Source organism: Diadema setosum, chromosome 17 (assembly GCF_964275005.1).
Source record: "Diadema setosum chromosome 17, eeDiaSeto1, whole genome shotgun sequence".
Lineage (NCBI taxonomy): Eukaryota > Metazoa > Echinodermata > Echinoidea > Diadematoida > Diadematidae > Diadema > Diadema setosum.
In genome coordinates this window covers 20,942,717-20,959,994 of record NC_092701.1, presented here as the reverse complement: position 1 = coordinate 20,959,994, position 17,278 = coordinate 20,942,717, and the positions used below count along the sequence as shown (strand labels likewise).

The 17,278-nt window shown below is 45.1% G+C and overlaps 1 protein-coding gene across 1 annotated transcript in view; it reads left to right on the top strand.

Annotated features, from left to right (window-relative positions):
- LOC140240520 (uncharacterized) overlaps nucleotides 1–16,260 on the top strand; it is a 35,802-nt gene extending 19,542 nt beyond the window's left edge. The window contains exons 5-7 of the mRNA XM_072320287.1: nucleotides 27–11,019; nucleotides 11,110–15,203; nucleotides 15,309–16,260. Of these exons, the coding sequence (XP_072176388.1) occupies nucleotides 27–11,019; nucleotides 11,110–15,203; nucleotides 15,309–16,260 (16,039 nt within the window). The remainder of the gene's footprint in view (nucleotides 1–26; nucleotides 11,020–11,109; nucleotides 15,204–15,308) is intronic.
- The last annotated feature ends 1,018 nt before the right edge of the window (nucleotides 16,261–17,278 follow it).

The following is a 17,278-nucleotide window of genomic DNA, read 5'->3' as shown; positions in this document are numbered from 1 at the left end:
GATTCAAAATGCCAAACTACACCAAGTTCGGTACCAAGATCAACTTCACCTGTTACACCAATTCATTCTAACCACGAGTCCCAAACGCAAGATGGCAGTACGACTGTTATAGATAGTTCAAGTCAGCATGAATATCAACATGAAGATTCCCTCACTCAAACAGCATTCACCACTATTATGAAAGCTGTATCTCCCATACTTCCGCGGAAAACACAGAGAGAATCACAAACGCCTACAAAGAAACCAACGCCTGTTTCCCATAGATTTACCCAAGCTTATATCAAGCAACGTGATTCCGTGAACCAAGCTGATGTCACTGCCGCTCATCGAGCATCATCACCGACTAACATTGTTACTTCAGCTGTAAATGTCCAGACTCGATCTGCTGAAACCGTTGTGTTAACTGATAAAGTCACTCAGTATGAATCTTCATTATCTCATTCTGACAATCAAACCGTATCAAGTTCCCAACTACACAGGTCTTCATCCCCAATACCTGTCGTGCGTGATGCCCTGGAAACTGCAGGAACGCAAACCCTTATGGACACAATAACAAAAGCACTGTCACCCATCCTCCCTCGTTCTGCGGCTCGGTCAATGCAGACACCCCTTTTAAGCCGTCAGGAAACAAATGAGTGTTCTTCTCAGTATGATCGAAATGAAAGGGACATCGATTGTCAACACGATGTTCCAGTAACAGAAAGTATATCTTCTCCTCTGCTTGTTCGGAAATCAAATGACAGCAACCAAACCATTCAACCAGAAAGCAAATTTACAGCGACTCAACATGAAGTCATGGGACAAGACAAGGCCACACAGCAGAATGTGACCGGAAGAGACGTTGGTTCCTTAATTGCGCCAAGAGGAGCTCACATTGCCACGCATGTCGAGAAGACGTTGCAAGAAACAGGATCACAACATAAAGTGGCACTTCGTGATTCAGTGAGTCAATATGAGATGGCTATGCAGGTGAATGAGAGCCAAACAACTCTGCTTACAGGGGAGCGAACGACCTCACCAATTCTTCCTCGTTCAAGAGCGAATGAAAGCCAGACTGATAAACAGGAACCGATAATTGTCACCACACCAGTGATAGACGACTTTGCTCCAATCACTCCTGAGATTGTTGCCACCGAGTCTGAGATTCCTAGGATTGTCACACGTACACTTGCCACTCAAGCCAGTGTATCAGCAAAAGATACCGAAATCCAGGCACTGTCACAGAGTACAGAGAGAGGTTCATCCCCCGTGCAGTTTAGAGGAATTGACGAATCTATGCAGACACATTCATATAAGCTCACAGAATTGTCCAGTGGAGCTACCCAATATGAAAGAAATGTCGCCGATTGCACCACACAACATTTTCTTAAGATTGACAGCAAGACAAGTCAGTGTGACACCAAACAAGAACACAGTGTCTGCCAGACAGCAATGACTACAACGGAAAGGGCATCTTCTCCACAGGAGAGTGTTACCAAGGAAATCCCTAGTCAGACCACATTCCAAAGCATGCCACGCGGTTCCTCACCTGAGAGAGTGAATTCAACCAGTCATGAATCACAGACAGCAAATGTAGAGGTTAAGCACGTGACCAGTATGGCGACGCATATCAGCATACGCCAACATGCTTCGATCCAGCATGAAAGGGAGTTATTTGACAAAGTCAACCAGTATGATCAAAAGAGAATGCAGGCCAGTGCTTCATCACAATGCGATAAGTCAGAACAACAAACATTCACTCAATATGAGAGTCAACAACAGGATGCAGCTTCGCAGTATGAAGTGAAGCAATATAATCGGGGGTCAGATTCTTTAACTCGTACTCTCCGTGAGCGGGAATCTCAGACCTCTGACATGAAACAGGAGAAGGCAGATGCGGTAACAGAATGTGACGTGAATCGAACAGACAGCGCAGTGCAGTTCGAAGACAAGGTCATTCGCGAAGGATCAACTCAGTGTACTACAGTGCAAGTTGAAAAATCCAATCAGTTTAATGTGGACAGTAACAATATTCAAACTCAAACACCCATTGATGAGGTCCACGTTATTTCGGCAAAGATCACGCCAAGTCTCGTTGCCCCAATCACGCTGTTAACAAGTGATAATGCTGCACAGTATGAAATAGAGCGATCTGAATCATCAACTCAGTACAGAAGGGAGGGAGAAGATAGCTGGACACAGAACGTTGTTAACCAAAGGGACGCTGCATCTCAGTATGACGGCAAACCGCGTTCTCTGAGTCAGGCTTCCTCACCCATTCTACCACGTGTTGAAGGCCGGGAAATTCAGACAGCAAAGCCCGTGCAAGTTCTAAAGAGCAACGATGCGACACAGTATGAAACAAACCTGGAAGACGTGTCTACACAATATGATAAGGGCAACACTTCTGTAGACACGCAATACGAGAGACTTGATAGAGATGCCACAACACAATACATACAAGCAGTTCAACAACGTACGACACAGCACGAACTTGAGGCAACTGATGGATCATGTCAAAGTGAGATCAGGGCAGAGGAACGGGCGTCACAGTACGACTTCAGGCAGCCAGAATCAGCCATTCAATACCAGAAATCGGAACAAGATAACTCTTCTCAATACACAATTGACTCGATGGAACGAGATGTACAATTTGATGTTGAGACTACGTCAGTTAGTTCACAAACAAAGGCTAAGCAATATCACGAAGCTTCATCACCGATCATTCCGCGTGTGGACCATCAGGCTCTCCAGACTTCTGTGGTGGAAATGACTAGAAGAGATCAATCAGCGCAGTATACGATAAAACACGAAGCAGCGTTTACGCAGTTTGTACGTGGGGATACCAGCGTGTCTACACAGCATGAAAGTGAGGCAAAGCAAAAGTCAAGTCAGATGAATGTGGCATTGACTAATAAGACAATCCAACACGCATCTGAACAAATTGACATGTCAAGCCAAGATGAGTATGAAACGGAAAATAAATCTGCGCAATATGACATCCAGCACCCAGCATCATCCACACAGTATGAGAGGTCAGACAAGGACGGATTTTCACAACATGTCGTACATCAACAAGATGCCGGAGCCCAGAACGAAATGAAACAACAATCTTTTGGCAATCAAACTTCTGCTGATACTGTACATGAAGCATCTTCACCGATTCTTCCACGTGTCTCTGGCCGATCGCTTCAGACCTCCACACCAACCGCTGCTGCGACAGTCGACGGAGCAACCCAATATGTGTTAATGCGGGAAGACATATCGACATTTGTTGACCGCACAGAGACTGACGTGACGACACAGTATGAGAAATCTATCAGTGATACGTCTACTCATACTGATGTTAAATTGACAGACACTAGCACTCAACATGTCCTGAAGCAGAGAGAAGTTCACGTCCAAGCCAAAGTCAAAGGTACTGGGAAGGGCTCAACGCCTGCAGAGATTGCAAAGATCAGCACGAATACGCAATATGAACGAAAGCAAGCCGAAAGCTGTACCCAAGCTGATGGCATTAGCACTCAGGGTCACTCGACGCAATGTACCACATTAACTGAGGAGAGAACCTCTCAGTATGATCTTACTGGTACCCATGAGGAAACGCAAACTCCAGTCGAAGTACTTTCAAGTGCTGATACGCCAATAGTCGAAGCACTGATAGTGCCTACTGCTGAACATCCCTTGACTAGGGCTGTGCCTGAAGATATTATCTTGCGGAGTGACAGCCACACCCAATACACTACAGAATGTGTACAAGCTCACACGCAATATGACCAACTACTTACCAACACATCGACACAGTCAAGTGTTAGTGTCGAACATGTAACAACGCAGTATCATGAGAGTGTCTCCGACAGCAGCATCCAGTATGAAAAGACTGCTCATGAAAAATCAACCGAGTGCTTTACTACGCATGAAGATTGTGCAAGTCAGACAAATGTAAACACCCAAGACCAAGTTTCTTCTCCAGTCCTTAAGCGAGTCTCTCAGCAACAACTTCAGACTGCTGTGCAAAGCACAGTCGCCAAAACTCAGACTTCAGGGCAGCAAAATGTCTCGATCAGTGACAAAGTCACTCAATCTTGGAATGAAATGACAGATGGTATAACCCAAGTTGATATTCCAGTCCGAGAAGTCTACAGTCAATACGAATCTGTAGAAGTCAGCGAGGAATATACCCAGTATGATATCAGACGTGGACTTCAAGTAAGCCAGACAGAAAACAAAACCATGGATCAAGCGTCATCGCCGGTATTGCCGAAGGTTTCCAGTAAGGCGTCACAATCTGAAGCTACAAAACACCCAGTATCAGAGAATTATGTCCAGCATGACAGCAACACGCGCAGTAATGGAACATCACCTATTACTGGCCGTACTGAAGATGTTTTGTCACAGACTCCTGAGACTGAAAGGACTTTGGTACATTCTCATAGTCAAGTGAAGCTTGTAACATCTCATCGTGGAGTATCCCCGGTCAGACTTAGGATAGCAAGTAGAGCCCTGCAGACACCAGAGCGTTCACTCTCAAGCATGACTGATTCATACGTACAGCCAGAGAAATACGGTGTCGATAACTTTACACAATACAAAGTGAAGGCTACTGAAAGCGCTGCTCAGTATGAAGAGCAAGGACGGGACTTTGGACTGCAAATGAATTCACAGCAAACACACATCTCTACTCAGTATGTTCTTGGGGGTACGAGTGAAGGCAGTCAGTCTCATCTTTATGAGCAGGATGGCACTACCCAAGTAGAGATAATTGGAACGGATGTTGCGTCACAGTATGAGTGGAAGGTTCTGCATCAACAATCACAGAGTAATAATCCAGTAAGAGAAGCATCTCTCCAACATGGTGCTGTCGGTTCCCATCAAGCGACATCCCCTCTTCCACGACGCACTGCGGCGTTTGTCTCGCAGACATCTCAACCAGTTCAGTTGTCCGAGCAAACAACATCTCCCGTTCTTCCTGAGATATCCAGCAGAGAGTCACAGACAAATGTTGTGAAATTTAGTGATGTTGTAACCCAGTCGAAAGTGATGCAAGCGCATGCAGAGTCTCAGTTTGAGAGACAGAACCGGGAAAGTTCTTCTCAGTATGAGAAAACCGAAGCTGACAGCTCCTCGCAGTGTGAAAAGGAAGTAACAGAAACTGCCTCTCAACTTGACTTCATGTGTACGGACTCTTCTAGCCAGACGCGCTATCTTGCCGTTCATCAGGCATCATCACCACTACTGGTACGCTCATCTTTGAGAGATCAAGCGACAGATTACCAGAGGGAAGACCACGATGCCAAAACCCAAATTTCTCTCGAAGTAACCGAAAGTGGAAGCCAGAACGTACCTCAACAAAATGATGTGGATTTGCAAAACTCTGCAGAAACACTCAATACGGCATCGTCACCAATTCTTTCCAGATCTAATGCAAAGCAGTCAGAGGCCGTTGTCGCTGTATCACATCAAGCGCTCTCGCCAATTTTGCCACGTGTTAAGCATCAGTATCTGGAGACAGAACTACAAAAGACGACAGCAGACACGTCAACGCAACTAAGTGCCAGTACAGGATGCTTCGGAACTCAGCACGAGTCCATTGTTACTACTTTCGACAGTGCTACTCAACGAGCATTGGAAGTAGAAAGCACCGGCATCCAGTATGAAGGAATAATGCGTGAAAGTACCACGCAATACGAGAAAGGATTCCAAAATGCAAATATCCAATCTAGCTCAGAGGTTGTTGATAAGTCAACACTCATGTCAGCAGCAATGTCTATTCACAAAGTTAATCAGACCGAACTACTACAAACACCTAAATCAGATGAAGCTTCACAAAGTGTACTTGTTCTTCGAAATAACAGCACCCAGTCGACCCTAAGCCGAGAAGATAAGTCGTTCTCTACGAAGGCAGTAATTTTGAACAATCAAGCCTTGCAGGCATCTATTCAAGATGTTGCAAAGGTGCATCAGAACATGCAGACAGCTCAAGTGATACAACGGATTACTGCCACTGCAACTCAATACGAGATTGAAAAAAAAGATTTCTCTGTACAACGAGATGTAGAGGCTGAAGATGAGATGACTCACACTGAAGTACAATCCAAGAATGCAGGAACACAGGACATCATTGGACGAGCCGACTTCCAGAACCAAACAAGTACACTGGTAACACCGCAATCATCGCAGACACCAAAGGAGGAAGCTAAAATCAAGACAGAAATATCGACACAGTACGAGACCAAACTAGTACATCACATTGGTCAAACAGTCAATGAAAAAACGAGGGTGCTAGAACGCGGAAGCCAATATGAGGTTACCGGAACTGAGTCTTCCACTCAGTATGAAATGGAGAAGCACGAAGTTCCTACACAGTCCCAAATTGAGAAAGGCGATCTAGGTGTCCAAGTGCTGCATTCTGTACAGCAACGAGCCTCATCACCAATCATCACACTGCAGAGAGGACAGGAATCTCAAACTCTACCTCATCCTCAATCCTTGGTGGATGCTGCCACAGACTCCCAAAATGTGCAGATTGAGAAAACGACACAGATGATGCCAACAAACCGGGCTGAAGCAACCCAATATGTAGTAAGCCACTCTGATTCAGTTAGCCAGGCGACTGCGAGAAGTCTAGATCAGTCTTCATCACCGCTTGTGTCAAATGTTTCAAATCGTGAGTCGCAAGCAACAGAACACATACAAATTGCAAACGTCACCACCCAATTTGATATGCAGTCCAACGAATGTCATACCCAAACACAAATATTGCAGCCGGAGATTCAAACTGAACAAAAAGCATCTTCGCCTATCCTGCCCCGGGCGCTTCATCGAGACTTACAAACACCAGTCAAGGATATGACTGAAAAATCTTCTCAGAGTAAGAGCGTGGGTCAAGATGCATCATCCCAGGCGGTTGAAAATAAAATATTAAGTGAGCGTGCAACAGAAACTGTAAAGGCCAAATTAAGACCAGGATTTACACAGGTCAGCAGTCCTGAGCTGATGAGCAAATCTCTCCACATCAAACCACTGTCAGCAGACCAAACAACGGAAACGAGCGTTAGAAGGCAAGAAAGTAAGCCTACACAAGTAATTGTCAAACCAGTTTCCCAAGGCACAAAAACTGAACGCAGAGTTGTGGCCAGTACTACAACTCAAACGGATACACGAAAGGCAGTTGTGTGTGAAGATCGATCTGTTTTCACCTTACCTGAAAAGAAGGCAGAAGTCCAAGACATATCAATCCAGCATGCGCTACCTTATCCAGCGTCTGATAAATCATCAGAAATAACCTATGAGTCTAGGGAGGAAGGGACTTCCGTAATGATTCCTGATATGAGTGACAAGTCCTGTCATGCGACCGCGGAAGAATACATAGAAGAAATAGTGCCAGCAGTTGTACAACAAGAAGAGGTTACACCGGTCTCGTTTCTAAGTACACAAATGAAGGAGAAAATCATTGAAACAGATTCCAACGCTATGCTGGACAGATCTTCATCGACCACATTTATAGGACACGATGAAATATCTACGCAGACCGTGTCCACAGGGATGGAATCAGTAGAAGTGCAAGTTGAAGAACCCGACTACGGCCCCATGTACTTGAGTACAGTCAGTTACATTCTTGACGGACGAGAGAGACAAACAGAAACCATAATTGAGCAACTTGCTAATGCACCGGTACAAACAGACGCCTTCTTCCAAGACGTGCAGCTGCAAACTGCAGCAGACAATGAGGACGAAGCGACTGAAACCGTAACGACTGGTATCGACTTCGCTGGGCAGTTTCAGCCACTGGCAATTGAGCAAGCTACCATAACACAAACAAATCAACTGGTTTCAAATGAAGTTCAAGTGAAAATAGAGAGTCCTGGTGCGATAAAGAGAGATACAGCTACGCAACATACAACAGCTAAAACAGCAGATTCACTCACGCAGGCCGAACCACTGATGATTGATGAGGGTGTCGTAACGTCTGTGGTTTCAAAGAGCACAACAAGCGCCCAATACAGCCCTCCACCTTCTACATACACTTCTCCTAGGCAGGAACGTAGAGTCATGACAGCAGTTTCAACCAACACTCCGGGCAAGTGTATACACACAACGAATACACAAACATCTCGACCTCCATACGTAGAATCACACGCTCAGGTGAAACCAGCGGTGAGAAATCAAGAGTCACTGACACAATTTTTGTCAAGTGTAAGGGACCATGGAATGGTTGCAAAGCCTGAAAGTTCCGACGCTGATTTGCTGGCCGCTGTAGATCATATCGATTCACCTGCTCAGTGCACTAGTACAGTTGAAGATTCACCCAGTCAATATGAATCCACTGAGGCTGCAGATATGTCCGTTCAGGTGATGCCGACAAGTGCTGACCTTGCAAGTTCTCCAATATTCAAGAGACGAGAAATGCAAGTGTCTTCTACCCAAACCGATCCGCTGTTTGCTGACTTTAGTGATGAATATGAAGATGTGCCTGATCTGTGTGATCTGCCGGCAGACCGCATTTCACTCGAGGACTTTACATGGGATACATACGTTGATAGTCTCGTAGAGACAATGGAAAGACCTTCGATACAGTCATTTGAAGCCCCGGTTATGCAGATAAGTTTTGACCAATCATATGCCACACCTCAACGAATTTCTGGGGTAGATGCGTCTATACAGAATCAACCAATGATGCTTGATTGCGCAGCTGGCCCATCAGCCAAATGGCAACAAGATAGGGGCATACAGATTCATACTACCCAGGCGACACACTCAACTCAGAGTGACCTTACCTCTAAAATCATTGTCCATTCGGCTACTCAGCATACAGTCGATACACAAGACAGCTCCTTGCAGCATGATACCATTGTCTCTTCATCTGACAGAGCAAACTCTCCCATTCCTGCGGAGGCCAAGCATGTTCAAACACAAAGTAGACCCACGATGTCAGATGGAAGCACGATGATGACTGCTTTCAAAGGGAAAGACTGTACTACTCAGGCAGCACCTTTGACGATTGATATGGCAAGCTCACCAATTTTCAAGAGAAAAACTGACAATGTGTATGTTCAAGTGAGCAGCGATACGACATCTACAATGAGCTCTCCACTGCCGATGAGGAAGTTTACTGCAAATGAAGGCACAATGATGACACCAATTGAGTCAAAGGATTTCTTAACTCAATCAGCTCCCTCCACATCAGAAAGTATGTGCTCTCCTGTGCTGGTGAGAAAAGCAGCTGCAGATGAAAGTGTGATGGTGACACAAAGAGCTGACAGCTTTTCGGTACAAGTCAATCCTGCAACTTCTACTGCCGGGACACAACTTGAACAGAAAACCACGTCCGAAATGAAGACATCACCCATTATGACTAGGAGAGCAGTTAGTGACGTCAGCACGGCTATTTCTCTGCCAGACGCACAGGAACTTGCTACCCAATCTTCACCTTTAATGGGCGATATGCTCAGTCAACATGAAACCTCCAGAAGTGACAAAGCAAGCTCCACATTACCATATCAGCTTGGTGATGATGTCACTGTCCAGGTTCAGCCAGCTGTGCTAGACAGAACATCGTCAATGAAAAGAATTATGTACGCTGATGGATCAGCGCAAAGTCAACCTGATGTTCAGCACCAAGCTTCCCAGCTCTTAACAGAAGCACTGCACAGAGGAACGACACCATTACCTCAGACTGCTAGTAACGCTGAATGCCAGATTAGAAGTTCGAGTGTTCATGAGAACGTAGCCACGGTTGAACGTGCTCATAGGGATACCACGTCTCAAGCGGCACCGGAAACCTCAGACGGTTCAGCACAACACCAACAAGTGCTTATGACTACCACGATGACCTCTCCTATCTCGGCACAACGGCAAACAACTAGCGATGAGGGCACTATGGTGGAACTGAAGAGTGGAAGTAATGCCATATCTCAGGCCACTCCAGCAACATCTGAAAAGATAAGCTCTCCTCATACTCTTAGGAAGCAAATGGTGGACGTGAGTACAGTAAGTGCGCAACCAAATAGCACAGACTTTGCATCCCATGTAATACCCCAAACGGCCGATGAAACATCGCAGTCAATTGTGCTTGGAACAACGGAGAAATCAACATCACCACTTCTGGCGCCAACTGAGTCGAAAAATTTTGTTGCCCAATCAACTCCTAAAACAGAGGAAAGCATGAGCTCCCCTGTGCTGCTGAGAAAAGCAGCTACTGATGAAAGTGTAATGGTGACCCTAAGAGCTGAGAACTTTTCGGTACAAGTCAATCCCGCAACTACTGCCGTGGAGACACAACTTGAACAGAAAATCACGTCCGAAATGAAGACATCTCCCATTATGACTAGGAGAGCAGTTAGTGACGTCAGCACGGCTATTTCTCTGCCAGACGTACAGGAACTTGCTACCCAATCTTCACCTGTAATGGGCGATATGCTCAGTCAACATGAAACCTCCAGAAGTGACAAAGCAAGCTCCACATTACCAGATCAGCTTGGTGATGATGTCACTGTCCAGGTTCAGCCAGCTGTACTAGACAGAACATCGTCAATGAAAAGAATTATGTACGCTGATGGATCAGCGCAAAGTCAACCTGATGTTCAGCACCAAGCTTCCCAGCTCTTAACAGAAGCACTGCACAGAGGAACGACACCATTACCTCAGACTGCTAGTAACGCTGAATGCCAGATTAGAAGTTCGAGTGTTCATGAGAACGTAGCCACGGTTGAACGTGCTCATAGGGATACCACGTCTCAAGCGGCACCGGAAACCTCAGACGGTTCAGCACAACACCAACAAGTGCTTATGACTACCACGATGACCTCTCCTATCTCGGCACGACGGCAAACAACTAGCGATGAGGGCACTATGGTGGAACTGAAGAGTGGAAGTAATGCCATATCTCAGGCCACTCCAGCAACATCTGAAAAGATAAGCTCTCCTCATACTCTCAGAAAGCAAATGGTGGACGTGAGTACAGTAAGTGCGCAACCAAATAGCACAGACTTTGCATCCCATGTAATACCCCAAACGGCCGATGAAACATCGCAGTCAATTGTGCTTGGAACAACGGAGAAATCAACATCACCACTTCTGGCGCCAACTGAGTCGAAAAATTTTGTTGCCCAATCAACTCCTAAAACAGAGGAAAGCATGAGCTCCCCTGTGCTGCTGAGGAAAGCAGCTACTGATGAAAGTGTAATGGTGACCCTAAGAGCTGAGAACTTTTCGGTACAAGTCAATCCCGCAACTACTGCCGTGGAGACACAACTTGAACAGAAAATCACGTCCGAAATGAAGACATCTCCCATTATGACTAGGAGAGCAGTTAGTGACGTCAGCACGGCTATTTCTCTGCCAGACGTACAGGAACTTGCTACCCAATCTTCACCTGTAATGGGCGATATGCTCAGTCAACATGAAACCTCCAGAAGTGACAAAGCAAGCTCCACATTACCAGATCAGCTTGGTGATGATGTCACTGTCCAGGTTCAGCCAGCTGTACTAGACAGAACATCGTCAATGAAAAGAATTATGTACGCTGATGGATCAGCGCAAAGTCAACCTGATGTTCAGCACCAAGCTTCCCAGCTCTTAACAGAAGCACTGCACAGAGGAACGACACCATTACCTCAGACTGCTAGTAACGCTGAATGCCAGATAAGAAGTTCGAGTGTTCATGAGAACGTAGCCACGGTTGAACGTGATCATAGGGATACAACGTCTCAAGCGACACCGGAAACCTTAGACGGTTCAGCACAACACCAACAAGTGCTTATGACTAGCACTATGACCTCTCCTATCTCGGCACAACGGCAATCAACTAGCGATGAGGGCACTATGGTGGAACTGAAGAGTGGAAGTAATGCCATATCTCAGGCCACTCCAGCAACATCTGAAAAGATAAGCTCTCCCCATACTCTTAGGAAGCAAATGGTGGACGAAAGTACAATGGGTAAGGAGCTGAAGAGCCAAGATTTTGCATCCCAAGTGTTACCCCAGACAGCAGATGAACAATCTCAATCGATGAAATGTAGAGTAGTAGAACAATCAAGTTCACCCATCTTTGAGAGGAAACAGACGACAGAACAGAGCACAATGATGTTACCATCGAACCTTAAAGATTTCTCGAGTCAAGCTGCAGTCTTAACTATCGATGGTATTTCCCAACATGTCACTACATCGTCAGACAAACAAAACTCTCCTATAATGAAGAAGAAGCTTGAATCCCACACATCAACAACTCCGACAGAGGGTAAAGATTTCCCAGCACAGATATCGCCAGTCATGGAAGCAACAACAACTCAGTACGATAAACCACATGGCAAAGATGCGAAGAGTTCACCTTTGATGACAAGGAAAACGCAGGACTCCGAGTCACTGGTAAAGCCAGATTCCCAAGAATATGGTACAGCTGCTATGCAGACAGAATTTAGTGACAGAACCTTGCAGGTTTGTCCTCAGAGTCAAAGTCAATCATCTCAATGTACTAAGCTGCAAATCAATACTGAGGCAGGCATACAGCATAAAGTGGATATGCGGGAGTCAACATCCTCGCCGGTTATAACTGAGCTCCTCGATAGAGGAGCTCAAATACACCCAGTTTCTGCAGAAGTATCAGTGCAGTCAAAAAGACATAAATCAAAAGACGAATTTAGTCAAACAAAACCTGACCGTGATGAACAGGTAATCCAAGTCGAAGAAATGGTCCTTCCAACTGCGCAGCAATATCAAGAACTGGTTCCGCTCCAACAGCCAAAACCTTCGATCAATTTGGAAGAAAGAATGAAACTGCGGGATGAAATTCGCAGAGAAGCAAAGGAAGAACTGCGGAGAGAGATCAAAGAGGAGCTAATCGAAGAAATCAGAGAGGAGATCATAAACGAGGTTAGAGATGATGTGAGATCTGAGTTACTAGCATCTGTGTATAAACAAGATATAAAACCATTAATGACCAGTATATCAACAGTGCCAGAGCAGGTTATGGATCATAAGTCAACCTCGCCTGTTGACCATAATGTCGACGATAGAAGCATCCAAGCTCAACCAGTCTACGTAGAAAAGATGGATCAGACAGATGTGGATAAAACGGATAGTGGTAGTCACCCTGACTCATCATTGGTACAACCTGCAGAGCCTCTGCGAGAACCTCCTTCTCTGTTCCCGGAATGCCCTGATATAACATCACAAAAGGAGGAACGAAATGATGTGCTCGTAGACGAGATCAGACATGAAATCAAAGAAGAGGTCGTAGACGAGATTAGATATGAAATCAGAGAAGAGGTAGTTGATGAGCTCACGGCTGAATTGACAGCAAGCATACGTGACCAACTAAGCTTAGAAATGAAAGAAGAGTTCAAAGAAGAACTCAGGGACACCGTTATTCATGAACTCAGAGAGGAAATATATGATGATTATCGGGAAGAATTAATCGTCGAGTTTGCTCCACGCATTAGGCATGACATAGAGGAAACTGTGCGAGAAGACCTCGAAGTAACTCTGCGAAAAGAACTGGAACCGCGCATACGGGAAGAGATTAAAGAGGAATATATCCAAGAACGGGTAAAGGAACTTTTAGTGGAATCTCTTAAATTCGAGCCTCCTAAGGAACCGGAGGTTAAGGTTAAACCTGTGACAGTCGAGCGAGGTACGTTGCCGCGTGTTATTGCACCTGCAAACTCATCAACTCAAGTTAATGTGAGTGTGGTTGACATGAGTGTGCAAATTGAGGAAACAAAACCAGTTCAGATTGATGAGATATGTCAAACCCAAACCCGCTGCAACACCAGAGGTACGTCAACGGACCGATCAGATAAGAAGGATACAAAGACACAGGCTCAACCGACAACGAGTGATCGAGGCACCACCCCAGCTAAGGCAATCAGCAAGCACTCCTTTTCCCAAACTGATATAACAAATGTGTCTCATATCGGAAGTCAACATATCTACCGGCCACAATTACTGAACCAATCCTTGCAAGCTGAAATGCGACCACCACAAGTGCATCAAACAGTGCAGGCTAGATACGCCAGTGCATCAAAGGAAACGACAATGAAGCTGAAACAACATGGGCCTGCTATGACACAAACAGAGTTTCCTAGAGGAAATCAGCAGTCACAAACATTTATACCTCAAAGAGAGTATGGAGTTCAGTACAGATACACAGAACCAAGTGTTGACGTGCAAGTTTACGCCGTACCTAGTAGGCTGCAAAAGGAAACGAGCCCAGAGCAAAGAGTGTACGTAACCAGACAAGTGCAGTCCTTTCCTTTGAACCAAGCACACGCAGCAACAGAGGCTGATAGAAGTATTGGTCTTGAACATCGAGCATCTCAACCTGAAAAGCGTCCCGACGTCACAGATCATATCGTCCAAATTGGTCCCCTGACAAGGGAAGGTGCTAATTCACCCGTGTACTTTCCCGTGGGACGGCAACGTACATGCGAGCGAGCAATATCACCAGTGTCTTACTTGCCGAGAACAGATGTAGAAGCTGCTCCTCCAGGTTTAGAATCTCTATCACCTAGACGAAACATTTCGGTTGAACACATCTCTGACACGCCTCAAAAGAAATCACCGAAGAGGGTAACCATACAAGAAATACCTCGCCAAGAAGAACCTCGATTGATGTCCACCAGTACTCAATTGCAAGCACGAGAAAGTCGTGCACTTACCAAACTCAGTTCTTTGTCATTCAATGAGTCAAGCGCGACAGTGCACAAAGTGATTATGGACAACATGCCTCCTAGGTGTAGCATGATTCTTGTCCAACAAACAACAGCTGAAGCTACCTTTACTACTGCGATGACGACAAAGTCCTTTACTACATCCTCACTCTCAACAACGTCAAGTACATTCTCCACGAAGAATTATCTACCAATGCAGGCACTTCATAGATCACGTACCGACGATGACGGTGACTCTTCGGAGCTCTCTGAACCTGACTCGCTTATCGATAGTGAAAGTGCGCACATTGATGAGCTTGAAAAAATAAGACGCGACCTACGCTTGTCACGGGTCATCGTTTCTGAAGACCAAACTACATTGATCAGCTATCTCGTTGATGACAAAGATTCGACAGAGCCAACGGGAACGCCATTCAAGGCACCACGGACAACGCCATCTAGAGAAGCCTTTGGTACACAACGCTTTGTGCGATTCGAGCACGGACCGCAATTCGTCCCAGATGTAGATGCTGGTGAACCATTGTCGAAGTATTCGGAGGATGTCACAAGTGAATGGTTTAAGAAGGAAACTTCCGCTTACAAGCTCGGTATACCGTTTGATAAGAAAGGCTCTCCTGCTGGTGGTGCTCGAATACTTACAGGTCCAGAACATGATCCGAGTCCAGATGGCGCAACATCACTGAAGCCGTCCACTTCAACTGAAGTGGAAATGAAGCCAACTCGCCTCATGTACAGACGAACCCGTGATGAATATCTAGGTTCACCTCCAATGGTTACTCGTTTTGAAGAACTGTACAGGAAATCTCGACCAACGTCATACGCAAATTATGGCTGGCTCATGGAAAAATCTCCAAAGAAACAGGAAAGTGATGAGTACGAGGTTCCATCTGTCCAAAAACTTAAGGCACGGTTCTCTAGACCTAAAGACGGACCACCTGGGCGTCCAGCAGATGAGTCACCTAGTGACGTTGAATCGGAGGTCAGCACAACAGACTCCGAAACTGACTCTGAGTCATGGCAAGCAGTGATGGACTTCTCAAGTCCTTATCTTCACGAAGATCCAAGGTTTTGGCCATATAGCTCCTCCCATAAAGCACCAGGTGAACCGAGTTCAGAGTCTGAGGCTTATGATTCTGACGATGACAACCAGACGGTCTGCAGTGAAGTTGATCTGACTATGACGAACCTTGACTCTTCGTCCTCAGACGAAGATACACCGGGAAAGCCTAGGAGCCGAAGGTCGAGTTCATCCAAATTTAGGAGCAGCTTATTGCGGAAAGAACTCTCCCTCACCGGCATTGTTGACCCCCGGTCACAAACTTTGCTGACAAGCTACCAGAGTTGTCCACATGTCGACCACAATCTTCTTGCTAGTCGACGAAGCAGGTCCGAGCCAGACCTCACTTTCTCTCCAACAACCACGAGCCCTGCCTCGTCTGAGGTTGGCATAGGAATGGCCCGTGCTGAACTCATTCAGTCCGATGCAAGATATGCTCGTGTAGTCCAGAGAGTAAGAGACAACAGACCATCATGGGGCCGCTATTCGAGACTGTCAACCTCGGAAAGTGATCTATCTAAAAAGTCTTCCTTGCACGAAATTGGAAAATTCTAGGAAATTCATCTTACTTTGACATGCTCTTGCACTTTGTCGTCGAAATTGTAAATAAGTGATTTATGGATCATTGACGTGGATGCAGCGCACGACTCGTCATTTTCATAAATGTAAATAAGATTGACTTTGTGTACTTGTTTAGCTTTCAAGGCACAACTGAGCAACATATCACGAGGAATGTTCGGAAATTTGTTATCAGGATATTACGACAGCCCGTGGTAATACAATACATCTTAGTATGTATAATTTAATCCTAGCACAAACGAATCTTAAAAACATGTCTGTAAAAATTATGTCATTGTATATGAATTTATTAAACAGGTGTTTAATTCAGCGTTTTAGGACACAGTAGACTGCCACGTTTTGACTGAAAGTTTGTGATTGTTTGGGAGTTGCGTTTGCCCCGGCCTTTCAATGTATTGTTGCTGTAAATACATTTTACTATACTATTTCTGTTATTGATGATGATATAAAATGTTTTTGGTTATGGATCGTTAGGTTACATCTACTTTCTATGATTGAATGCCTATAGCAATTATAGCTGTAAATATATTGGTATGTTTGTTGTTGCGTCAATCTTATCAAAGGTATTTCATTATCATATATATGTTTATCATGAGGATATATATATATCTATGTAATATAGGCATCGTTATGTCAAGAAATGACAGTCAGGCAATGGGCCAGTCGCTTTGTGTTAAATACTTTGGTAGTAATTTTAAGGAAGTCTAAACAAACTGCAGAATACAGTTCTCTATTACTGTACAAGCCGAATGATTGTATAAGCGTTTTTTTTTCACATCCATGTTCATTTAAATTTCACCTTTATCTTTTTTTTTCATTGCTCATTTGAAAAATGTGATAGTATCAAGGATGATGAATAGGCTGCATATTGTTATATTTCTGGGTTAACTGTAAAAAAGAGAAGTAAAAATGACAATGGTTCCAACATATTACTTCAAAGTGGTTGTGGCCGTACAAAAATGTCTTCCATGACAGTGGGAGACACGGGCACTGT